The 26445-nt window shown below is 40.7% G+C and overlaps 1 protein-coding gene across 1 annotated transcript in view; it reads right to left on the bottom strand.

Moving 5' to 3' along the window:
• Positions 1 to 58: 58 nt before the first annotated feature.
• Positions 59 to 26445, bottom strand: part of LOC113097609 (polycystin-1-like) — a 77306-nt gene continuing 50919 nt past the window's right edge. Inside the window, exons 29-48 of the mRNA XM_026262873.1 lie at positions 18784 to 18954; positions 18545 to 18688; positions 17594 to 17801; positions 16325 to 16451; positions 16037 to 16153; positions 12837 to 12886; positions 12395 to 12594; positions 12200 to 12272; positions 11398 to 11513; positions 11104 to 11306; positions 10809 to 11003; positions 10317 to 10456; positions 9400 to 9530; positions 8533 to 8653; positions 8164 to 8289; positions 7187 to 7361; positions 6789 to 7076; positions 5036 to 5170; positions 4211 to 4531; positions 59 to 3652 (exon numbers count right to left, since the gene is read on the bottom strand). Of these exons, the coding sequence (XP_026118658.1) occupies positions 2501 to 3652; positions 4211 to 4531; positions 5036 to 5170; positions 6789 to 7076; positions 7187 to 7361; positions 8164 to 8289; positions 8533 to 8653; positions 9400 to 9530; positions 10317 to 10456; positions 10809 to 11003; positions 11104 to 11306; positions 11398 to 11513; positions 12200 to 12272; positions 12395 to 12594; positions 12837 to 12886; positions 16037 to 16153; positions 16325 to 16451; positions 17594 to 17801; positions 18545 to 18688; positions 18784 to 18954 (4193 nt within the window). The 3' untranslated portion in view covers positions 59 to 2500. The remainder of the gene's footprint in view (positions 3653 to 4210; positions 4532 to 5035; positions 5171 to 6788; positions 7077 to 7186; positions 7362 to 8163; positions 8290 to 8532; positions 8654 to 9399; positions 9531 to 10316; positions 10457 to 10808; positions 11004 to 11103; positions 11307 to 11397; positions 11514 to 12199; positions 12273 to 12394; positions 12595 to 12836; positions 12887 to 16036; positions 16154 to 16324; positions 16452 to 17593; positions 17802 to 18544; positions 18689 to 18783; positions 18955 to 26445) is intronic.

Raw genomic sequence — 26445 nt, forward strand, 5'->3', positions numbered from 1 at the left:
TTTACACATTTAAAGTTGTGATTTGAATCAGTATCTTGAATTGAAGCCCCACAGGAACCACGGATGCTCAGCTGTCATTCTTTATTTGACTTTGTCAAGTGCAAAAGCATGTAAAGCGAAGTGCTACAGCGTTACAAGTACAACAACACAATTCAACACACAATGTCAAACTTGAAATCAACACATGACTGTACCTTCAGCATTTAATACCACAAAAATAAGACTTTACAATATCGCATGCAAGTATGTTTTGACACTCGTGACTGGTTTGAAATGACAGACATGATTTTTTTTTTCTGATAAAGAGTAATAAATATTTAAATGGCGATACTATCTTGCAAAGAACTAAAAAGCCATTATATTTTAAAATGACTGATTGTGCCGTGTGCATTTCTATTGAAAATAGCAATGCTTTCATTCCCTTTTTGAGTCTTATTTTTTCCTTTGGCCAAAGCATTTGTGTGAAATGATTGAACAAGAACAAGATTAAAACAATGCATTCAAACTCGAATACAATATTTACATCAGGGCACACCAATATGTACAGATAATCATGACCTTTCTAAACCTCATCTGGAACGGCCTGAATAAGAACATTACTGTAGTGGAAGTGACCTTTGACAGAATCAAAACTCCCTGTAGAGGATATTTTCGAGTGCTTAAGCAAATCATCACTCTAAACTACATTAATTTCAATATACGAGACCTCAATACATGTATTGTTTAAAGTGGAAAACAACAAACAAACAAAAATCAAATCCTGGTTTGGGTTTTTAAAAAGAAGGTCCCTGAGAATCGTCACGGTAAACAATGATTTAATACTTCACAAAAGACATCGTAAAACACATTGTAGAAACAAATACAAGAAAATGAATTGTAATATCCTGATGTAGCTTGTGTATAATACTCAAAGAGAATAGTTCTGGAAAGTTAGTACATACTAGTTTAAAATATGGCAGAGCACTAAAGCTGGACATTGAAATAAAGTGCTAAGTACAAAAGAAACTTTGAGTTAACTTCTTGTTACTTGAGTTGCAAGCTTTGGCAAAATTATACGCAGAGTATTGCTGTTGTAATTATCTCTTATCTTCATACCAAGCTTATTTTATTATTTCTGCAAAACATTTTCCATAACACATTCAAATTAAATCACACCGATGCCGTCACAATCATTCATATTATAACATCAACACAAAGTGCTTTTTAAATTAATTTCAAAACATCATAGAAGGCAGCAACAAACATACTTCCATTTATCACAAGCTGGTTTTTCATTCATTAACAAACTACTTAACAATAATAAGGCTTTATGAAACATCGCTTTTACCTGCTGGAATAACAAATCCCCATACAGAGGATTCTGGGAGTTGTGCTTGAATGAGGGATGTACCTTTGTCTTAATTCTGTCTCAACTTTTTACTTACTTCATCCAACATTTCATGTCCTACTATTAGGTTATCCCACATTTTGATTCTCCCTTTAAATTCACACTTTCTGACATGCTTTCCCTTCTCTCAGTTTTCTCTCATTCGCCCTTTGGTCCATTTCGCTCTGAGAAACCTCTGAATGGAGCTGACATGCAATTATGTCAGAGAAATATATTTGAAATCCTGAGGATTACTAGTTGTTTAGCACCCTGATGGCCTCTTCAGAAGTATGTTAGTGTGAGTGTATAAGTGTAGGTGGGTAAATTGTACAAATTCATATGTTTTCTGATATGTTTTTCGCAAAATGCCATTATATTAAGAAGCATGAATTATGCATAAGTACCTCGAAGCATAGCTCTATATTCATGTAATGGCATCAAATATGTACCTGCAATCTGGGTGTGTTTTTATGTCTGTGTGTGTGCGATTTTGTCAGTGTGAGCCCTTTTTGAATAAGCTGTGCCTATTCTGCATCAATGGGCGATACATATACCCATGACCTTAAGATAGCTTCCTTTAACAACACAAAAAAGAACCTAACTAAAAACATTGTACAAGAAATACCATCAAGCTTTAACTATCCTGCATCAACAGGCATACTGTTGTAGTCCTTCATTGTCTCTTCCAAGAGTTTGTTTTGTTGTTGCGACAGCACAAGGTGTGCTCTTGTCGGTTTCAACCCAGTTGACCACCAGGGTCAAGAGGTCGGACTTGAGGTCACTGCAATTGGGGAAGGAAAAGGGAAACTTGCATTAACTGGAACGTCTTGAGGATTGTAGAAACCATGGTGACCTGCACCCAGTTTCCATCTTGAGACTTTTAGTAAGGCTCTACAAATCAAAAGACTTGAGGGTTGGAACTTAAGGCTATGGTGTATTATTTCGTTTTAAGCAACTAGTATTGCTTTCGCTCTTCTTGAGGGCCTGGTTACAAAACCTGCTGTCACCAGGTCCTCCTTTCTTCATGAAATGCTGTAACCCTTGAGCTTCAACATTCCTCGAGTTCCTGAGCCTTACAACTCAATTCCAAATCCCTGCCTGTACTTATGAACTGACTGGTGAAACCTTGGGGTCTCAAGGTTTGGGGTGTCCTGAGATAGGTCTGTCTGTGTTGGGGTGCACCTTATTTTTAAGTGGGGGAGGTTTGTGCTTGCGTTTGTGGGTGGGATTCGTAGTAGTGTGTGCAGGGTGCCGGAAAACGCTGGAGGGAAGGTTCTCAGTGTTGGTGGGAGAAATCCACTCATGGGAACGAGGGATCGGTACAGGGGTAGTTATGGCAGAAACAGGAGCAGTTGAGGAAGTGGATGATGGAGTGGGAACAGGGGTAGGAATAGGTTTGTTGGCACAGCCAGCAACCTCAGGTTCCCTTTGGAAATTTGGGTCCACCTTGTTGGTTCCTTTCACTTTATGAGAAGACTTGTACGCCTTTGGGCCTTTTGGTTGACTACTGTACCGCTCAGGTGGACTTGCTTTGAGGGGACCCGAGTCCACCTTACGAGGGTCTTTTTCAGTCTTATCAACATCTGCCACCATGGTACTAGGGGTTTCTTGAGTCTTTTGGAGACTATCAGTCCTGTGGGGATTCAAGTCCATCTTATTGGGGGTTGTGGGAAGAGAATTTGTGGTTTTTGGGAACTTCTCTGTTTTCCTTGATCTTCGATCTCTCTTGTGAGGATTTCTCTCAGATGCAGGTGCACTTATTACAGTTCTCGGTGGAGATAAGCTACTCTCTGCCAATTGTGTACTCCTGTCTGTCCCCTTGTATCTTTGTCTCTTCTGTCCTGCAGACTCAAGACTTCTGTGGCGGCGTACCCCTCTGCCCCGTCCTCTACTCTTCCTCAGCAGTCTCTCTAGGCGACACTCTGTTCGATACAGTTCCTCTGTGGCGTGGGTCACCCGGTCCAGCTGCAGAAGCAAAGCATCGAATGCTGGGAGGATTCTGCGTAGAGTTGCCTCCATCTCAGCTTTCTCCTTCCAGCCTTGGCCTCCAACTATCACCCCGAGACCTAAAGTGAGGCCAAGTCCTAGACCTGGGGCCTCAGCCAGACTGCAAGGGCTGCTGGATGTGGGACACCAGGAGGCTTCAGATCCTCCGTCAATGCTGTCGGGAGTTGGGGGAGCCTCAGGAGTGTCCAGAGGAGGAAGACACAAGGACTTGCAGTCACTAGTTGAAGAGGAACGTGAAGGAGGGAGCTCCATACCTTCAAACCGCACCTTGTGCCGAAACTGTTGGTGAAGAAAGGCATAGTGGGTCAAGAGAAGGTGGTGGTAATTTAAAGGATAAAGGTATGCGATGAAGGTTTACCCTGGAGGACATGTGATTCAACAATACTAGAGTATCAGTAAGAACCAAGCACTCTTTTATCCAAAGCAATTTACTGAATTATTTTATAAAGACAATCCCATGGAATTGAGCTCATGGTTCATTCTTTGGAGAGTTTTACCAGCAACCATTTACTCACCCTGAGCTTTAACCAAACCCAAAGTTACTAAGATTCAGCTTTATCAAGACCTAGTAATTCAGGGTGAATCTTTTCTAAGACCTCTACAAATATACTATCAATATATGGAAGGGAAAATGGGATCAGTGGATAACTGAGCTATTCAATTTTGGTAAAAGTGCCTTGGATAAAAAACATCAACTTGTGATTCCATAAACCTACGCTAAGTTCATAAATACATCAGATGCATGTTAGAAGACCTAATTCTTGACATGCTACATTGGTAACACTTTTCATTAGACAAAAGGGCAGGGAATCTTGAGTATTACGGAAGAACACAGACCTCTTTAGCACGGCTGAGCCCCATCCACATTTTGAGGCGTCGCAGGAACAGCTCCACCATTTCGTAGTCCTGCAGGTCAACGGCCGGACGGTACAGTTCTGCCCTCGCCCGACGATAGTTCCTTAGCAATGCCGAGATCAAAAGCCACAACAACACTAGTCGTAGGAGAGTGAAGCTAATGTAGAAGATGAAACAGGAAGCAGTACATTGGGAGGAGCCACTGTCCGGTCGCAACGACAACAGTCCACGCCCATTAGAGCCTAGTAACTTCAAGCAGGTAGAGCTAACACTTCCATAGCCCTCCATGACAGAGTGGAAAAGCTAGAGGGGAAAAAAGATAATACTTGTTTTAAGATTTTGCTTTTTTATTTTATAAATACTGTTCTGGACTAAATCCAGAATATCTGGTCTACGGGATTTTGCACCTTTTTTAAAAATGAAAAGCACACCTCTCCTTAACAAGCCACGTGATCTGACACCAAACAGCGTGGAAGAAGCTATACCCTGATGTATAATACATTAGTTTTGTGTGCTTTTTGTGCTCCCTCTGTATGTATGAGTAACAGCAATGGTGATGCTTGGCTTAACAAACAACTAATAACAATACCCAGTTAATACACAAGGTCACTTCAGCATGCCTAGTTTTACATTCCTGACTAGGAAATTTGTAATACAGGCAGAATCAAGGTCCTTGTACACTCAGTTATGTACATAGTTAAAAGAGACAGACATTCAGTTCAGATAAATCACAGTCTGACATGTGCTGTCCATGTGGTTTAAATCATTTTGCAGACAGTGTGCATCAGTGTGTGTGTGTGTACTAACCAGGTGTCCGGTGTGTGAGTATGCCAACAGGAACACGAGTAGAGTGATTGCAACTGTCAGCAGCTCCCAGAAAGATCTCCTTAGCGTTCTCCCGAAAACACCCCATTCTCTCATGAAACGCAGCTGGTGTGATGCCTAAAAAGATAGACATGAGGGGAGTCTTAAATAATGTCTCACCGGTTTGTATTTTCATATCATTAATTATTGCAGAATTATTAAATTTTTTGACTTTTCTAATGCATAGAAATGCTAGGGCTGAGGAAATCAATGCATTGCTAAGGGTGTGGCCACGTGAGTGACAGGTGGATTGCTGCTGCTGACACTGGTGTTGAGCTACAAGGTGGGCATGGTTTCAGCAACCAGCTCCCGCTTTTTTGCCCACTTTCGATTATCTGGGAGTGACACGCGGTGAAGTGCTGCCAAGATGGCTCTGCCCACTCTGGTGTTTGAAGCTCCGCCCACTTTGAGCTTCAAAAGCACTCAAGTGTCTACAGGTGACGTCGCAGACACTACGTCCATGTTTTTATACAGTGTATGATCGCAAATAGTGAATTTCTGCATTGATTCTGAGATTTTCCAAATGCGTCATGATTCTCTCTTGAATCGATTCTGAGCTTAGGTTTTAACAGAAGATAGTACTGCATGAATTAGGAACATCCATTCTCTACAAACTGTCCTTACACACTCTTGAACATACAATTATAATTCATAAAGTTTGAAAAGTTTAAAGCTAATCACAAGGGTTTTTACAGTGAGAGGTGTTTACTGAATGCATAAGCGGTCTTCTTCATGAGCATTTGAGATTGTGGTTAAAACTACATTAAAAAGGGCCATCTTCTGTTAAAAACTAAGCTCAGAATCGATTCCAGAGAGAATTTGCGATGCATTCAGAACCGATCCATGAATTGCCATTGATCGATTTATCATGACAGCCCTAAAAAAAAAACAAAAAAAAACCTTGTTTTGATGAGAAACAACGCAACAGGCAGTTATTCTACTTTGAAATATGCATTGTGTCAGAATGTCTGTTTTTGTTTTGGTCTCTGTGATTTCACCTACTTCCAATTTACCCAGCAGTATTTTGACACACCGGGTTGCCAGTTGGCAGACAACAGTGCGTCACGCAGCCATGTAAGTCAGCAAATGAACTTCAGATTCTGACCAACCTAAAAAGCTACAGCATCCATCTGAAAATCTCTATGAGCATTTTAAGACTCAGATCAACTCATCAGCGTACAGCGTAAGGCTCATCACCTTCCACTGTTAATTGCTCTCGTTCTTCTTGCGTGTGCTCAATCTGGCAACCTGCATGAGCACCAAGCCTGAGTAGGAGAGGGCAGGAGAAACAACTCCCTCAAATATTCTGAATTTGGACAGGACTGCTAGCTGTCAGTATTATATACAGAACCTTTAAATATTTAGTGATGTCTGGCCTGATGTGTACAGGAGAAGAACTTTGCAGATGTGCATTTAGCATTCATATAGTTGTCCCGAACAAAATAATTAGCAGGATAACCTGAGGTTAAGTGCCTTGCTCAAGGGCACAGTGGTTCATTCTTGTAGCTATCAGTTCTGAACTTCACCTAGTTCACCATCTCACACTATTCCATATTTATAAGCACTTGGAAAAAAATATAGAAGAGACTTTGCTAAACACTTTATTAATTTTATAAGGCTTGGCATTCTGCATTTCCAACTGTAGAGCATGTTTCTAACAATGCCAGAGTTATGGGTTTAATTCCCATGCGCTCACCTTGAGAATCAGCAGGAAGAGCAGAGTTGCACTGAGTTGGGTCAGAACCTGGTTCTGCTGAGCCAGAGGAAAGAAGTCCCTAAAAGTGTCCCGTTGTTGCAGAAATGACCCCCATTGGTGGGCGGACAGTACAGAGCGACTCAGGTGGAGCGAGGCGACACAAATCGCCAACAGCAGACTGCAAAAACTTGCTATGTTCCACAAACGCAGGAAATAGCCACGCCCCTGTTTCCAAACAACCGTGCCCTCACGTACAGAGAAATAGATCACGAAGACCAGGAGGAGGATCTGTGAGAGAAAACAAGAACTTAACGAAAATCTGCTTTTGTTCTGACAGCAAGAAGAACTGAAATAGTCAGATCAGCTTTCAGAAGTGTTTAGTGATTGGCTGATGTTACCGTGAGGAACAGGGGCAGGTCCATGCCCTGACGGAGCGTGTGGAGGCTGCAGGTTTTGAGGTCCAGACTCAACTGAGCATGCTCAGATACAGGAAACTCCAGCAGGAACGTGAAGACGGCCAGCAGATCGGTGTTGATGTTATAGAGGGGAAACTCCACCAATAAAACCCTGGTCCTGAACACAAACACACAAAGAAGACAGTCGTCAGAAGACAGTCGTTCTCAGTATTGCTCCCTCCAGTCAGGTAGACTACTGGAATATAAAATACTGTAGTAATATTTGAACCATGCAATAATTGAATGATCAATTATAAAGAATCAATAAAATATTACATAATAAATCGTTTTACAAACATTTTTTTTGTGTGTGTGTATATATATATATATATATATATATATATATATATATATATATATATATATATATATATATATATATATATATATTTAAAATTATATTCTATTATTATAATTATATATTTATATATTTTAATCTTTAAATAAAGCAATGAATTATGACTTGCGTAAACAAAACAAAAATTACATCATCTAATCTAATGTAATACTATATAATATAAAAAATATACATGAAAAGATTATGATTATGCATTTTTTTGCTTATTAATCTGGTTATCAAAAATGTTTTTAATTAATAATAATTTTAAAAAAAAATACAAAAATATTTAATTAATCATCTGATAATCTACCAATTATGATTTTTTTTAAAGTTGTTTACATTAGGTAATCATTTCACGACTGATAACTGATAATACATTTTAAGCTCAGCTTTTAGAAGCCAGCTGTTGTTGTTCTTTTTTTTATTTGATCAATTTCCTGTTTTGTGGTGCAAATGAGTGTGCAATAAATAGACAATATAAAACAACTTCCTCCTCCTTCTTCTGTTGAGCATCTCCTCACTAACAGATAAGTATGCATTGGCTTTCTACATCAGTGTCTGTGTGTGAGTTGTTACTCACAGCGGGTCGAGCCACTGGTGTGTGTTGAGCTGTCTGATCAGAGCTCTGGAGTCCTGCACGGTCCTGCTGAGATCCTGCACGAATCCCTCGCTGCTGTAGACAGACACCTGCCCCCAGTGCCACACACTGCACACACACATCAGACCTGCATGAATCTCACTGACATGCGCTGGAGAAAACAAAGACAACCTCTGAACCAGAAGACATGATTCAAGATCAGCCTGGGGCATGATTCATTCCTCCAGTTTATATGACCCTTGTATTCCAGAACAATAAACCAAGAGATTCAACTCACTCTCCTGTGTAATGAATCCTGGGATTTCCAGTAAGGCTGAAAAAAATAAAACAAATGTGTCATGTGACTCTCACCCGCTGCTCTGAGCTGTACTGATACTCCAGTTCTGCACCAATCCTGAGGCTGACTCCGCCCACCCGGCCGGGACACACCCAAACCACGAGGCTGCTGGGAAATATCCAATGATAGGACACTCTGGAAGACAGCAAGAAAGATGGGGGTCAAAGTTCATGAGTGATTCGTGCTTTTATTATTCGTTTCCTAAGATTGCATCAGTGTTGGAAAGGTTAATTTGGAAATGTAACAGGTTACAGATTACAAATTACCCTATTTAAAATGTAATTAGTTTAATAAACATTTCAATTACTTTAATCATGCAACTGATTACATTTGATTACTTTTTAAAATGTAAATTATTATTTATTAATTTTGTTAATCATTTTGAAACATTTAAAGCTGACGGTTAACCTTACAGACAGTAGTACTCCACACTGATGTCCAAATCCTTCATCACTTGAATTAAGATTATAATAGTTTAATTTTAAAGCCCTGCTTTAGCAAATCATAACAAGAAATAGTATTCATAGCTATGATACTGTTTTTGAAATCAAATTTTTGCAAAGTTATGCCTTTATGAAAAAACAACAATAAAAAACGATTTAAAAAATAAAAGCATATGCATAAACCCAAATAGGAAATATAACGGTTATTGAAAAAGCATGTCCTAATCTCCTGAAACATTGGTGTGTCAGGTTTTAGAGAAATCAATGCAATTTGGCAAAGAAATAAATCCAATCTCTCTGTGTGAGAAAATGTTTCAGATGTTTGTAATGGTTAACATTTTCATAAGTAACTGTAATTGAATTGCAGATCTTTCTCAGTAACTGTAACTGATTAGAGTAAGATCTATCTTGTAATTAAATGATGTGGTGGTGGAGCACCTGGCTGAGCTCTCAGCTGACGGAGGCGGGGTCGACCTATCAGCAGGCTGCCCGTCTTCTCCATCAGCTCTGGTCCGTCCAGTAACCGTGGTAACAGGGAGTCTGCGAGCCACGCCCACACATCTTCACGACTGCAGGGAGAGGATCAGACAAGTTAGAGACACTCGTGTGTGTGTGTGTGTGTGTTACAAACGGGCTGTGACGCTCAGAGAGGCTCATGGTGTGAAACAGCAGCCACCTGTCGAAAACACTACATCAACACACTGTCAGCTCACCTCCCTCTGTCTGATCTCATACATCAACACACACACACACACTTCTGTCGGACTGACTGCGTGACCCAACAGATGGGTGAACAAGAGAAACAAGACAAAACTCTAGTCTACATGCTCCTGTGTTTGTTGCTGGACAATAAGTGTGTAATGTTCAAAGAGCTACATCTGTGTGTGTGAGTGAGTGAGTGTGTATGCATGCGTGTGAGAGTATGTGTGTGTGTGTGTGTGTGTGTGTGTGTGTGTGTGTGTGTGCATGCATGTGAGAGTGTGTGTGAGTGAGTGTGTGTGAGTGAGTGTGTGTGCATGCATGTGAGTGTGTGTGTGTCAGTAAATGTGTATGTGAGTGCGTGAGTGCATGAGTGAGTGTGTGTATATGTGTGTATATGTGAGAGTGAGTGAGTGTGTATATGTGAGTGTGTGTATGTGTGTGCATACGTGTGAGTGTGCGAGTGATTGAGTGAGTGTGTGTGTGTCTGTGTAAGTGTGTGTGTACGTGTGAGTATTTGTGTGCAAGTGTGCATGTGAGTGTGTGTATGTGTGTGCATAGGTGTGAGTGCATGTGTCTGAGTGTGAGTGTGTGTGTGTGCGTGCATGCATGCCTGTGAGTGAATGAGTGAGTGTGTGTATATGTGTGTGTGGTACCTGCTGATGTTGGTGAAGTGTTCTGTGAGGAAGTGCTCCTGCAGTTGAGTGTGTAGTGGTAGGCGATGGGCGTCTTTGGTCGAGTCTGAGTAGTTGAGCAGTAAAACCAGCAGCAGGAACAGCATGTAGAGCAGGAAACCCTGTCAATCCAACACAAAACATCTATTATCCTTCACATTCACGAGCGGCTCTGTCGCCGCTGAGAGAAACACACATTAATCACAGTTCAGAGAGTCTAATGAGAAGAAGCCCGCTCCGGTCCAACAGCCAATCAGAGTTCTCCTTTGTGTCCGAGAGTCGTAAAACACGACCTGGCAATCACAAAGTGATGTTAATGGAGCAGAGTGTGTATGGCGGCTGTCAGCCATGACAAACGTCCTCAATGGGTTTATTACAGGAGCAAACGCTGGAGTTGAAGCTATTTTGAAGCTAACAAAGGGTTATGAAAACTTTGAAGCCTTAATTCACTGCTCACTGAAATGACTGGCGTACCTTCAGCATGGTGTGCAGCAGGCGGACCTTGCGCGCCTCCTCTCGGGCCTGTGAGAGAGCGAACCCCTGCGGAGGCCTGACGCGCGGGATCCGCTGAACCACTCTCTCCACACGCGGACAATCCACCAGAACATCCTGCTCCTCTGCTCTCAGACGACCCACGACCAGAGAGAAATACACGCCCTCCAACAACACCTGAACACACACACACACAGCAGAATCAGCCAACACAGCTGCATTGAAAACACATAGGCTTATGTTTAGGTGTGCAGACTGCTGTTGTGCATGTACGTACCTTCAGAGGTTCCAGAATGAGGAATGACGACAGGAAACTGGCCATGAAGGAGATGAGCCACATCAGAGCCACGCCCTCGCTGAAGCTCCGCCCCAGCCACATTGATAGGCTGCTGGACAGGATAAGCCCCGCCCAGCTGGCCCACAGAGCAGCCAATCCACACAGAGGAGGAAACGGCCTGGGCTTACACACATCTGTCACCACTGAGATGGAGATACACACACATCGCGCAAGACTTCAGTTATTTCTGAGATAGAAGTGGTTTTAGAAGTGTGTGTGTGTGTGTGTTTGTACCTGTGCGTGAAGTAAAGGCAGTTTTGGGAGGGTCTCGTCTAAATGTTCCACATGGAACAGGTTCATTCATCTTCTGCAGTAGAATCACCTCCGTCTTATCCCCGAAAATACTGGAGCTAAACACAAACAACGTTCATTAAGCAACGACGCATTAAACTGATCAGACATTCATAATGTTATAAAAGATTTATATTTCAGACAAATGCTGTTCTTTAGAATTTTCTATTCATCAAAGAATCCTGAAAAAGTATCACACTTTCCACAAAACAATTAAGTAGCAAAAACTTTCAACATATAATAATAGTATGCACCATTATTAATAATTGAGCGCAAAATGATATACTGGTTTTACGGTATTTTTGATTTAAAAAATGCAGCCATAAGAGACTTTTTAAAAAAAAACACAAAAAAAACTTTTGACCGATAGTGTATATGCTATAAAACGTGTTTAAACAGACTTCTTAATGAGGCGTTTATGGACTTGAAAGTTGATCAATGCATAATTCATGAAAGACAAAAAAAAAGGAAAAAACATATGAACACTGAAGAACAACCACCCAATTTAGGATAAATCTGACGCCATTTCAATCACATATATGCTTTATATTATTCTATGTCCTTTATATTATTTCTATCTGAAAATTTTATTTTATGGACTCTACTACCCCAGTCAATATTAATGAAGTATTTTTTTTTATCTCAAAGGGGCGGGACTAGGTGTGACCGCACCAGTTGCTCCGCCCAAAGGACCGCCCTGTTTCTAGACTGTCTGAAGTACAGATGAGAAACTGCGGTGACTTACAGATCGCCCATGTCACTGTCCGTCTGAGACAGCAGCTGTCCATCGGCCAGAATGCGCTTGATTAGATCCTCATCTGTCAATCAAAGCCAGCATCCAATCAACAACCAGCTCAACTCTTCTGGCACATGCACTAAGTACGTACTTAACTTCAAAGTATCCAAAAATAAAGAAGTGAAGAAGAGGCCAGTGTGTCACCTGAGGAGGAGAAGTACTTGTTCCTGTGGCTGTTGTCACAGACAGTGTCCTCCTCGTCGGGACTGAAGGGAATGTCCACACCCAGATGTCTGCTGCCCTGACCTCTCTTGAGCCGAGGCGGGAACACCGGCCCCATCTCCACAGACGAGTCGGTCAACACATCTGGCCAATCACAGTCAGGAATGCTCCACCTCTGAAGACTACAGCAGAGATTATATTTAATATTATATTTGATTTTATTGCAGCTGTATTTCAACTAACCAGAACAAGTATTAATAGGTTCAGTTAGGAGTAACAACAGATCGACTTCAGTCATTTGTTGATTCTGGCTCAGTTAGGCTAGTTTTTCACTCTTTCATTCAGTGTGTGTCGGATGGACAGGATGTTTTGCGTCCTGCAGGTCTGTGTTTAATGAGCTGTGCTTCAGTGACCTCATGCTCACCTCTTAGTGGACGGCGTGGGCAGGTCAATGTTGGTCTCCTCTGAGTACGTCTGCAGAGAGTCAGAGAGAAACAGCAGTGAGCTCATTCCTCTGCAGGAGCACAATACACTCATCTCAGTTCATCTCTGGATACGTGTTTATAGATATAGATATATATATCAGCTCATGCTGCTGTGCTTCACATTCGCTCCCCTCTCGGTTCACACCTGGAGTCTAAATGGAGCTTCTCATCAGTCGGTTCATCATGTTTTGAATAAAAAAATAAAAAACCTGTAAATGTGACATTCGGTGACGGCTGTGACAGACTCAACTGCAGCACGTTCAAATGTTGTGAAGACGACAAATGCACCTTTCAAGACTCAGACATTCATTTCCAACCCATTTCATTTAGACTGTCATCCTACCGCACCGCAGAAAAATGGAAACAAATCAGCTATGACTAACAAACATATTGATAAGAAGGACTTCGTGAAGGTTGCTCTCGGCCTTTGTGTTTCTGTGCATCAATTGGAGCATGCAAACAAAGTATTCGGCAAGCGCATTTCAATTTGCACCGCATGAAAGGTAGGAGAGAAAAACATCTCAGAGTCTCTGTCAGAATAAATACAAATGCATATATTGTATTCTCCCTAAACTCACAGAGGCTGTCAACAGGTAAACAATGATGCATTATTTGGATCGTAAAATAAGGTATTTATACATAATTGTAACTACGTGCTGCTTTTAATGAATGCTATTTTAACAATCCAAAACAGAATAATTTACTACAATATGAGTCTAATGAAACTCATTAATCAGTGTAATCAGTATAAATGTTGTATGAAATGTATAATTGTACTGCTGGAGTGAATGTCAATGTAGATTGTATGTTAAATGTTGTTGTAAACATAAATACTGTTATGCAAGAAAAAATTTCAGACACAGTCTGACAATAAAGTATAAAGTAAAGTAAAGTCTAATGTAAATGTACTGTATACATACTGTGACGAGTCAGCTGCCTCCTCCCTGATTATCACCGGCACCCCGTCCTAAATCGCCGCCCTTCACCAGGCTCCCGACTGGAGTGGGTGTGTGAGAGGAGGGGCGCTGGACGAGTCAGGGCTGGCGGCGTGTGATGGGGCACACCTGAAGGAAGTGGAGCCTCATTACCGCCGCTGTTTAAAAGCCCAACGCGCCTCTCCTCAGGAGACCGGTCTCTTCCCCGTGCATGCACGCTGGTGTCCTCGTGGGTCCAGGAAGGGTGCGTTGAGGGACTCCCGCGCCACCAAGACGTGAGCTGCCGGACCCGCGATCCGGATGGGAACCGCACCCGTATACACGGCCGACGGGCCAGGATGCCGGGCCGTCCATCCCCTACCAGCGCCGCGGCCAACGAGAGAGACGCGGCCGCTAGGAGAAGCCGCCGCCCCTCGCGCCCCGGACCTAGGAGGGGAGCGCGTGCGGCCGCCGGACTCCGCCCCTTACCTGGACCCTTCCTCCATGAACACTGCCTGACCCACACGAACCCCGCAGCACGACGAGGACACCAGATTCCCTGTTATTTTGGACACTTTTCCCCTTTTGCCACTTTTATTCCCTGTTTGTTTTATGATTTCTGTTAATAAAAGCCTCTCCGAGGCCTGACGCCACGCCCACTGTGTCTGTCTTGTGCTCCTCCCGTGACACTGGTGGAGAATGCGGGCAGGCGGAGCCTAGACAGCGCAGTTGGGAAACGTCTGGTGACGTCACCCCCTCTCGCTTGCAAACGTTCGTGAGAACCCAGACTGGGACGGAGGAAAACTGGGGACAGCCTCCCAGCCACACAAGGGGTAAGTGACTTTTCTCCATTGTCATTTTACCCTGTGGTTGGTTGAGGCTGTCACTAAAACCCGGTTTCTCTGTCCCTGTTCTGGTGCGCTGCGAGAGGGAGGACCGCCCGGAGAGGAAGCCCCGCCCACTCCGACCGTTTGGAGCCTGGTTGAGGATGGTAGCACTCCCGTGTGGGCGGCGCCCTGATGACGGGGATGTCGCTTGGGAGGGGGAATGTGACGAGTCAGCTGCCTCCTCCCTGATTATCACCGGCACCCCGTCCTAAATCGCCGCCCTTCACCAGGCTCCCGACTGGAGTGGGTGTGTGAGAGGAGGGGCGCTGGACGAGTCAGGGCTGGCGGCGTGTGATGGGGCACACCTGAAGGAAGTGGAGCCTCATTACCGCCGCTGTTTAAAAGCCCAACGCGCCTCTCCTCAGGAGACCGGTCTCTTCCCCGTGCATGCACGCTGGTGTCCTCGTGGGTCCAGGAAGGGTGCGTTGAGGGACTCCCGCGCCACCAAGACGTGAGCTGCCGGACCCGCGATCCGGATGGGAACCGCACCCGTATACACGGCCGACGGGCCAGGATGCCGGGCCGTCCATCCCCTACCAGCGCCGCGGCCAACGAGAGAGACGCGGCCGCTAGGAGAAGCCGCCGCCCCTCGCGCCCCGGACCTAGGAGGGGAGCGCGTGCGGCCGCCGGACTCCGCCCCTTGCCTGGACCCTTCCTTGATGAACACTGCCCGACCTACACAAATCCCGCAGCACAACGAGGACACCAGATTCCCTGTTATTTTGGACACTTTCCCCCTTTTGGCCACTTTTATTCCCTTTGTTTTATGATTTCTGTTAATAAAAGCCTCTCCGAGGCCTGACGCCACGCCCACTGTGTCTGTCTTGTGCTCCTCCCGTGACAATACACAAATTTTTTTTATTAAGAAATGTGTGAAAAATTAATGAACAGATAGAAATATACATGTAAAATAGAGCAAAATATAAAAATAAACTTTTAAAATAAATAGAAAAATGAAGAAAAAGTTATTCATTAATTAATAAATATAAACATAATACTTTATAATATAAATATGAATTAATACATAAAAGACCAAATACAAGAATGCTACCAGAATGTTTTCTTAAAGGGAAATGAAGCAGAACAGAAATACTGTACTAAGCAGGCTGTTAACAGTAACACTAACTAGCTAATTAAGCATTATAAAATACCTTCAAATATAAATATAAACAACAAATATAAATCTACTTCTAACCAATTCAAAAACAAATAAAAATCACATCTAAATAATCAAATAAGTTAATATAAAAATAATAGTTTTGGTCAGTTAGTAAGCATTGGTTTGTTTGTGGAAATCACACTCCAGTACTTCTCCAACAGTATTTGAACGTACTGTACCTCTCCAGCAATGCCATTCAGCATCAGAAAAGAGCTTCCTGTGAGCGAGTTATCCAGGAAGTCATCGATCTCCAGAGACTCCTGGTCCACCTGAGGAGGAAGCTGCTCCACAGAGACCTGAGCGTCATCAACAGAGACACAACATTCATTTACCACTGCGCTGTGGTCATGTCTCTAGATGATCATACAGTGGTGGCCCAAATGATCAGAGCCATTTCTTAACTGGTGAAAATACTAGTGTTCTAATAATTCAGGCCACTACTGTATGTGTGTGTGTGTGTGTCTCACCTTACTGCGGCTGAGTCTGAACAGACAGAAGACGAGCAGGTAGAGGGGATAGACCAGCAGACAGCTCACAAGCCCCGCCCACAGCGTCTCTGCATTCACCGAGACCAGTGCAGACACCGGCGTAGAGCTAAACACACGCTCACACATCAGTCATATTCTTAATGCAATAGAACTGCACAGTAAATTGATGGCTGCTGTTTCACCATACACATGACACTGCTTTATCATGAGCACATCAGACCATACCTCCTAAACTATACTGTCCTGTCCTGTACTGTATTATAATGTACTATAATATACAATACTATACTATACTGTACTATATTATACTGTAATATACTATACTATACTGTACTGTACTATACTATATATACTGCACTGTACTATACTATACTGTACTATATTTTACTGTACTGTACTATACTATACTGTACTATATTATACTGCACTATACTATATTATACTGTACTATACAATACTATACTGTATTAAAACATACTGTACTGTACTGTACTAAACTATACTGTACTATACTGTACTATACTTTGTTGTACTATACTATACTGTACTATACTATAATATACTATACTGTACTATACTATAATATACTGTAGTATACTATATTGTACTATACTATAATATACTGTACTGTACTATACTATATTATAATATACTATACTATAATATACTGTACTGTACTATACTATAATGCACTGTACTATACTATAATATACTGTACTGTACTATACTATACTGTATTATACTGTACTATACTATACTGTACTATACTATAATATACTGTACTATACTATATTGTAATATACTATACTATACTGTACTATACTATAATGTACTGTACTGTACTATACCGTAGTATACTGTACTGTACTATACGATACTGTACTGTACTATACTATAATATACTGTACTATACTGTACTGTATTATACTGTACTGTACTACACTATACTATAATATACTGTAATGTACTATACTCTACTGTACTATACTATAATATACTGTACTGTACTATACTATAATATACTGAACTGTACTATACTGTACTATACTATACTGTACTGTATTATACTGTACTATACTATATTATATTATACTGTACTATGCTATACTGTACTACACTATAATATACTGTACTGTACTATACTATATTGTAATATACTATACTATACTGTACTATAATATACTGTACTGTACTATACTATACCGTAGTATACTGTACTGTACTGTACTATACGATACTGTACTTCACCTGTTGCTGTAGGAGACGGTGCCGAACCACACGGCGTTGGCCAGCATGCAGAGCTGCATGAGCAGAGTGCAGCAGGTGAGCCGCTGCAGCCGTGTGAAGGGGCTCCGCGGAGGACGCTCCCACAGTGACAGCCACACGTGACTCTCACACACGGCCCTCTGCAGCTCCCAGGACAGCAGCCGCGGCCACTCGTGTAGCTCCGCCTCCTCTGCACACAGGAAACACAGAGTCAGCAGCAGGAAGCTGGTTCACTCATTAGTGCACAGTGAGTGATGTGTTAATGGAGCATGAGGCAGAAGTGAACACTTGCTGCACTACGTAGGCTAACTAGTTAGTATATAATACCCATATAACATCCTGCTCCAACTGAGCATAGCTGGGATAACTAATTTATGTACTATAATTTAAAAGTAGTATTTTTTATTTGTACACAATAAAATTTTGGATTTTCAAAAAAAAAAAAAAAAAATTTGAATTTGAGTTAAAATGTTACCAATTTCTTTTATTTTAATATTATTTTATTTTATACATTTTTAATGTTAAATAATTATACATATATATATATATATATATATATATATATATATATATATATATATATATATATATATATATATATATATGTTTTGTCAATGAAATGCACCTAATTGTATGCAGTATTTTAGGTGAATACAGTTAGTTTTTCATTTTGGAGATATAAGGCGCCTGCATTAGGTTAACTGTCCACTAAAACGAACAATTTAATGTAACTTCTTATTAGAAGCAACACATTACTGTTAATCTTCACAAACATTATGAGCAAACAGAGAAATAAAGGACTTGATTTCCTCTTTTTAAAGCACTATGATGTTCCTGCCCTTATTCCTTCTCGGAATATTCATGATCTTAAGAATCTAATTCCAGCTCCAACCAATCACAACAGGTGTTGTATATGTGGGGGCGGGGCTTTACCTGAGGCCTCCACCTCTATCTCGACCCTGCCGTCTGTCTTCTCGTTGTCGACCGAGAGCCATTCCTCAACCAGGAAGAAATAACTGCTGGCCGTCTGCAGGTCCTTCACCAGGACGTACTGGAGCAGCCATGCAGGAGACAGCCCTGACACACACACACACACACACACACACAGGTTTATCCTGACGCATCTGCCCGCTCCACACTGCTGGTGTTGTTCATGCCGATCGCTTCAGTACCTTTGTTGTCGTGCCACACGCGGATCTTCAGCACGCTGCCCAGGCTGATGTCTGAGGCCACGTGGAAGATGTCCAGACTGTTTCGAGTGAACGCTCCGACACTGTCCAGGTGTCTGTGTCCACTGCGGCTCTCACTGCCGTGAAGACTGATGCCCACGTGAGCCGTGGTTCCTGCAGCGGAGAGAAAGAGCTCAGTGACTGACAGTCACTCAGTGAGGAATATCCATCGCTCTAATCATGAGATTAAACAGATGAGCCTCAGACAGCGCCTAACTAAGACCAAGACCATAAAACAAACAAAAAACAACATTTTTGTTGCTTGAAATAAAGGAAATACATATATATATATATATATATATATATATATATATATATATATATATATATACAGTATTGTTCAAAATAATAGCAGTACAATGTGACTAACCAGAATAATCAAGGTTTTTCGTATATTTTTTTATTGCTACGTGGCAAACAAGTTACCAGTAGGTTCAGTAGATTCTCAGAAAACAAATGAGACCCAGCATTCATGATATGCATACTCTTAAGGCTGTGCAATTGGGCAATTAGTTGAATTAGTTGAAAGGGGTGTGTTCAAAAAAATAGCAGTGTGGCATTCAATCACTGAGGTCATCAATTTTGTGAAGAAACAGGTGTGAATCAGGTGGCCCCTATTTAAGGATGAAGCCAACACTTGTTGAACATGCATTTGAAAGCTGAGGAAAATGGGTCGTTCAAGACATTGTTCAGAAGAACAGCGTACTTTAAATAAAAAGTTGATTAGAGAGGGGAAAACCTATAAAGAGGTGCAAAAAATGATAGGCTGTTCAGCTAAAATGATCTCCAATGCCTTAAAATGGAGAGCAAAACCAGAGAGACGTGGAAGAAAATGGAAGACAACCATCAAAATGGATAGAAGAATAACCAGAATGGCAAAGGCTCAGCCAATGATCACCTCCAGGATGATCAAAGACAGTCTGGAGTTACCTGTAAGTACTGTGACAGTTAGAAGACGTCTGTGTGAAGCTAATCTATTTTCAAGAATCCCCCGCAAAGTCCCTCTGTTAAAAAAAAGGCATGTGCAGAAGAGGTTACAATTTGCCAAAGAACACATCAACTGGCCTAAAGAGAAATGGAGGAACATTTTGTGGACTGATGAGAGTAAAATTGTTCTTTTTGGGTCCAAGGGCCACAGGCAGTTTGTGAGACGACCCCCAAACTCTGAATTCAAGCCACAGTACACAGTGAAGACAGTGAAGCATGGAGGTGCAAGCATCATGATATGGGCATGTTTCTCCTACTATGGTGTTGGGCCTATTTATCGCATACCAGGGATCATGGATCAGTTTGCATATGTTAAAATACTTGAAGAGGTCATGTTGCCCTATGCTGAAGAGGACATGCCCTTGAAATGGTTGTTTCAACAAGACAATGACCCAAAACACACTAGTAAACGGGCAAAGTCTTGGTTCCAAACCAACAAAATTAATGTTATGGAGTGGCCAGCCCAATCTCCAGACCTTAATCCAATTGAGAACTTGTGGGGTGATATCAAAAATGCTGTTTCTGAAGCAAAACCAAGAAATGTGAATGAATTGTGGAATGTTGTTAAAGAATCATGGAGTGGAATAACAGCTGAGAGGTGCCACAAGTTGGTTGACTCCATGCCACACAGATGTCAAGCAGTTTTAAAAAACTGTGGTCATACAACTAAATATTAGTTTAGTGATTCACAGGATTGCTAAATCCCAGAAAAAAAAATGTTTGTACAAAATAGTTTTGAGTTTGTACAGTCAAAGGTAGACACTGCTATTTTTTGAACACACCCCTTTCAACTAATTGCCCAATTGCACAGCCTTAAGAGCGTGCATATCATGAATGCTGGGTCTTGTTTGTTTTCTGAGAATCTACTGAACCTACTGGTAACTTGTTTGCCACGTAGCAATAAAAAATATACTAAAAACCTTGATTATTCTGGTTAGTCACATTGTACTGCTATTATTTTGAACAATACTGTATATATATATATATATATATATATATTATTATTATTATTATTTTTTATTTTATTTTTTTTTTGTGGTCAATGCAAGATTTCGTATTTTAATATAATTTAAATCCATGTACTAAAATAACAAAACTAAATAATTCGTGTACTTTTGCGTCCATTCGTTTTTCTTTTTTAACAACTATATAAAAAACAAAAAATGTGATTTTCTTTATATTTGTTTTCAAGTTAATGGAGAGATTAACCACAAACAAAGTAAATTTTCTTATTTAAAATTATTTAACGGAACATTTATTTGATGACCTCTTCGTCGCCACTTTAAGGTGAACCGCTACACGTGCAGGATTAGTTCAGCAAAAAGATGGAGCAGTACGTTCTTTTTAAAGGAAGCAAAAGGGTAACGTTGAAGGACGATGACATGAGCGCGGAGAAGATAGGTTGAATTTTTCAGGTGAGTACAAACATCAGTATTATTAGTTTACAGAGAAAAAAACACATTATCTAAGAAATGCACGGTAACTTTTTTCGTTCAGCTTTATTAGCCTACTAACGTTACATGTTTCAAACTAGCTTTACAGTAAAAAATCAATAAGAGAAAATTAGCTAATCAATGCTGGATAGATAAATGTAAGCAAACCGTGTAGATACTGGCAAAGTGTAATCAATTATGAAATGAAAACAATTCGGCCATAAATCAGTCATAAAGACAGTGGTGTCACATGGAGTTGTGGTTATTAACCTTGACCTTGCTATTGTTTTTAAGGTTTCATCGCAGTCTCTGTCTTTGACAGATTCGAATATAGCAATTTTCCCGACACAGTCGGGTTACTTCAGTGCCCTAGACTTCACTGCACGTGGGCATTATGAGGTCCATGGGGATGAAGTGGAGAAAGGGGTTCTCACCCCAGGAACACCCCTCTCAACCCCAACAGCCTCCCAGCGTTTCTCCTTTACACGCAATACTCCACCCTCTGCAGCTGCTGTGTGTGTGTGTGTGCGCGTGTGTGTGAAAGAGAAATTAAATTCTGAATTTGTCATGTGCATGTCTCCAGATCCATTTACATAGCTGATTTAGTAAACGGCAAACTGAGGCCAAGCAGGATGGTGGTAGTTCATTTCATGGAATGTGAGGCTACAGTACATGGCATTATTGGGAAAGTTCAAGATGCTCTTGGCAGTTATGATCCTGTAATTCTCACCGATGCCCAGGCAAATGAGATACTTGACTATGAAGGAACTAAAGGTGCATATTTGTCAATTTGTCAGCATTTTTAATCTGTTTTGAACATCAAAAAGTAATATGACAATTTTTCATGGCATGTCACCTCCACGTACTCCGGATCCATCTACTGGAAGCAAAAATGCCCGCAAGGTATTTGCCATTGCAGAGCACGGCTTCACAGAATTTCAAGGCAGCAAGAGGAAAAGAAGGTACAGAATTAGTATTTGTGAGTAAATATTTTTTTCAAATGCACAAGTCAATTCTAATTTATTTTAAACTAAATTTAGCTCAGGTCGGAAAGATGATGAAATATCAAGTCTACATACAGTCTATGATAAGATAGAAGAAGTGGTGCTGGCGTCACAGGGCCTTCAGCAAGTTATCTCAACTATCAAAGAGCTTTCTGAGCTGTCCAGTCAAACACCTGCCAAAACCTTGACTGAAGTCCAAACAGAGAAAATAAAAGCAGCTTTCACTTGCATAGTCTGCAAAGGTAAGAGGTTAACCATATCTTTATAAACTGATGGAAGGGTTTGGATGTATTCACTTTAAAATGAGGGACAGAAACCGCTTGCATTTCATAAAATTTTTTAATTTGCTTTCTGAAAATGAATAAAAATCACAAAAGAGTTTATAACAATATGAGTAATTATTTTGGGGCTTTGATAGCATGAGATAATCATTATTTGTGTTTATGAGGTGGTTTCCCAGACAGGGCTTATCCTAGTCCCAGAAAATGCATGTTTGAGCTGCCTAAATTTTTAAAACATCTTGTAATTGTATGTCTTAACATATATCAATGCCAACTAAGGCCTAGTCCTGGATTAATCTAAACCCTTTCCAGGAATTGGAAACTGCCCCTTTATGTACCTTTTTCCAGGTAGTTGGATAATAAAGTTTGCCTTTTTTAAACACCCCATCTCTGCACAATAACTGATTTTTTTTTTTTTTGTAACATTTTGTTTTTTAGGACCCATTGATCAACCAGTATTTGCCACCTGCTGTAGAAGCCTGATCGGATGCAAACTTTGTGTTGATCAATGGATGGCTACTTCATCACAGTGCTTAAAATGCAGAGAGGAAGCTCTTCGCAACCACATCTTTCTTGCAGCAGGTCTCTCTGAAGCTTTGTTAGCTCTTGGTGACATCATTAGGGTAGAGTAGGCCTACATTACCCAGGAAAAAATGTTTAGCTGTTCAGCAATTCAAGTTTAGTTCAGTAGTTTATTTTTACAGTTGTTGTGTAAAGTTTTGTTGCACAACTACTTAAAACAAGAACTAAAAAGAAATACTTTAATTTATCAGCAATCATGTTGATGCTTAAGTTTATGTGTAATATTTTGTTTCTAGAAAAAACACTTGATGGAAAGCAGCATTGAACAATTAGAAGGCATGCTCTTTAAGAGTATCTTTGAGTTAAATTTACTAAACAGACCGAAGCCTCTTTAAAAGGCAAAACGTTTTTGTTGACCGTATTATTGAGCAAGTAAGTGATGTCTGGCCACTTTTCTGAAAACAGTTGTTCCACTGTAGCCTTCTCGTGTTCACTTGTAAAAGGGTCTGTTCCAAAGGCCGAAACCCTTGTCAAAGATGATCCCAGAGTGTTCATGTACAGATCAGCTGCTTCAGTTCCATTGTTTTTGCACAACCACCCTGTGCAATCTGGTTGGGGATTCCATTTCCTGTAGTAAATGGGACATGTTAACTTGTAATAAATGTTTAAATGTCAACTGCTTGTCAAGAGTTTTTAAACATTATTTAGCATAGCAGGAATCCTGTGGTTGTTCCATGCCTCTACTACCCTGCTAATGCCCAGATGACACAGCTGACAGACAAGGTTAGACACACAGTATCTTGTTAGGTTGCAGTCCATATCAATCAGTTCTTGGTCGACCAGCTGAACAAGAGCCTCCTTCGAAGGGTAATTAACCCTGTTGTTTATTTCAGGCCAAATTCTCTCAATTGTGTGATTCTGATGAATGAAAGGAATTAAACAGGCTGTTTTATAGAGTAAAATCATCAGATTCCTAAAATTCTATAATTTTGTAAATTTCCTACTGTAAATTTATATAAAAATTTGTGAGTGGATGCAGTTAATGACTTCATTTGGACAACTTGTATAGTATAATCTCAATTAAAAAAAATGCAGAAATGATGTAATATAATAATAAAGCAAATGTTGTTGTAGCAGTAATTTTGTGGTACGTAATGCTATTTAAATAGCCTGGGGCAATATAAGTATTATTAATAATAGTCATAATAACAAACTAACTTACACTGCATCGCATTTCATGATATGGTCGATTTATTGTCCGGAGGGTCGGGTGGTCCAACCCTACTTTCTGCTGCTCGAATTCCCTTTGATGTCAAATAACCGGTCATCAATTTACGACCGTAGGTTGGTCCTGTCTAGAGGGATGGAAAGAATAATTTAAATCAATTTTGTTTACAACAGGCCGTGTGCTCGCCAAAACATTTCAATAAGACTTAAAACAGGCGCTCTTCTGAAAACACCTTGGCCGCTCGACATCGTTTCTTTTTTCGAGATGCTTTGTGGAATATCCGCTGAAACGATGTGTATCCTACAGTACTTAGCATGCATGGGTGGAAAGGGCAGAGAGTGGACTCTAGTTGGGGACTTTTTGTGTATTTTTTAAACCATAAATGCAGAAAATATCTCCATGTAGCGTAGCGCTTTACTCACAGTTTTGGGTAGTTTTACCCACATATTTCAACTCTCCCGTCACAAGATAGGCTAAACCGCAGAGCTGAGCGTGAAATGGTTTATTTTAAACGTTGCGCTTCTAATAGAAGTGATAAAAAATAGGCCTACATGTTTCGTCCTTGTTCTCAGAGTCAGAGTAGGCTACGGATCGGATCCATTTAAACTGGCTGGCCGTGCCCATGTTCGAAGTCCGACAGTATATGTTGCTAAGCCATCTTCTGGGTCAAATTTACATAAAATTACATTAATTTTTTTTGCAATTTCTTTTTTATTATTTAAGAATTGAATTTCATGACATTCAAAGTGGAGTTATCGCAGCCAAATCATCGCTGTCAAACATTAAAATGCCATTTAAAGCCTATAATAAGAGCATTTACTTCTACAGTTTAAATAATTCTTGTCTAACTTCTGGATAATTATTTAATGTAATGTATATGCAATTTGTGTTAGTTGCACTACGGGTAGCTCGGGATCATGGCATAGTACCCACGTACACAGATACTTTGCAAGTGCACCATGTCCCCACCACTTTTTGCCAAAGTTGACTTACTGAAAGAAATTATTGCGGCAGGTGTGTTAGGGTTACCATCTTATGAATGATATTGCATTTTATTACTTACTTCTTGTACTGGTGCCGATACAGCTATCTCCAGCTGAGTGTCGGAAACCTCCCGTCTCACACCATGACTGGCACAAAATCTTCTAACAGTCCTCGCCGAACAACCTCGCCCAACACCAATTTGAGACAGATGCTCAGCAACGTCCTTGTGTGTGTGGTGTTTTAAAATCATGTCCAAAATCACTTCTCTGTACGGTTCCAGCAGGGGGCAAGGAACTCGACCGGAAGTTGAAGTCGGCCGCGTGCCGCCATCTTGTAGCAGAACTTCACTTGTGTTAGCATTCCCATTGACACCCATTCATTTTGGCGTCACTTTGACAGCGAATAACTTTACATCTGAGGCGTTTAAAGACTCTGTTTGTCCATTATTTATTTCTAAAGATACACGACAATGTATAAAGGGCTCCATTACCTTCTATGTTACATTATGGCCCCGTAGAAACAGTTTTTTGTAAAAAATAGGCTAACGATTGCGTCATAACCACTCTCTATCGCATTACCGTACAGACAGGAGGAGAAGCTCGCGGGCAATTAACTTAATATGGCGTACTGGCGTTACATTTTAAAATACTACACAAAATAATTAATCAGAATACTTACTCCTGCTCACTCACGACAAAGAACTCCCCGCTCAAGCTCGCCGTCTCTGCAAGATTAACGATGGCTTAATGAATTGCTAAAAAACGCTAAAAATGGGCTTCACTTGTCTCAATTGAGTTCCAATGGGGTCGCTGTTTCCATTTCTTTTACTGTCTATGGGTTCCAGAGACATGGTGCTTCGCATTCAATGGTGCGGGAAAAAATATTTCCGGGTCACTAATTTGGCCTCAGAAAACTAGTACAATTCGCTTTTATTCGATATTAATTTGTGTATTTTATAAATGTAAAGTAAAGGTGCAAAAAGTCATAAACAAAAATCTGAAAATAAGTCAATATAAATTTTTTCGTAGAATGTTCTGAATACAGTTCTAATTCAAAAATTTGAATGTAACTTTTTTTGCTTAAAATACAACAACCGTTTATATTTTATTTTTCTCGTCATGGTTAAAAACTGAAAAAATAATGGACGCAAAAGTACATGGACCCTA

The sequence above is a fragment of the Carassius auratus genome, unplaced genomic scaffold (genome assembly GCF_003368295.1).
Source record: "Carassius auratus strain Wakin unplaced genomic scaffold, ASM336829v1 scaf_tig00216332, whole genome shotgun sequence".
Taxonomy (NCBI): domain Eukaryota; kingdom Metazoa; phylum Chordata; class Actinopteri; order Cypriniformes; family Cyprinidae; genus Carassius; species Carassius auratus.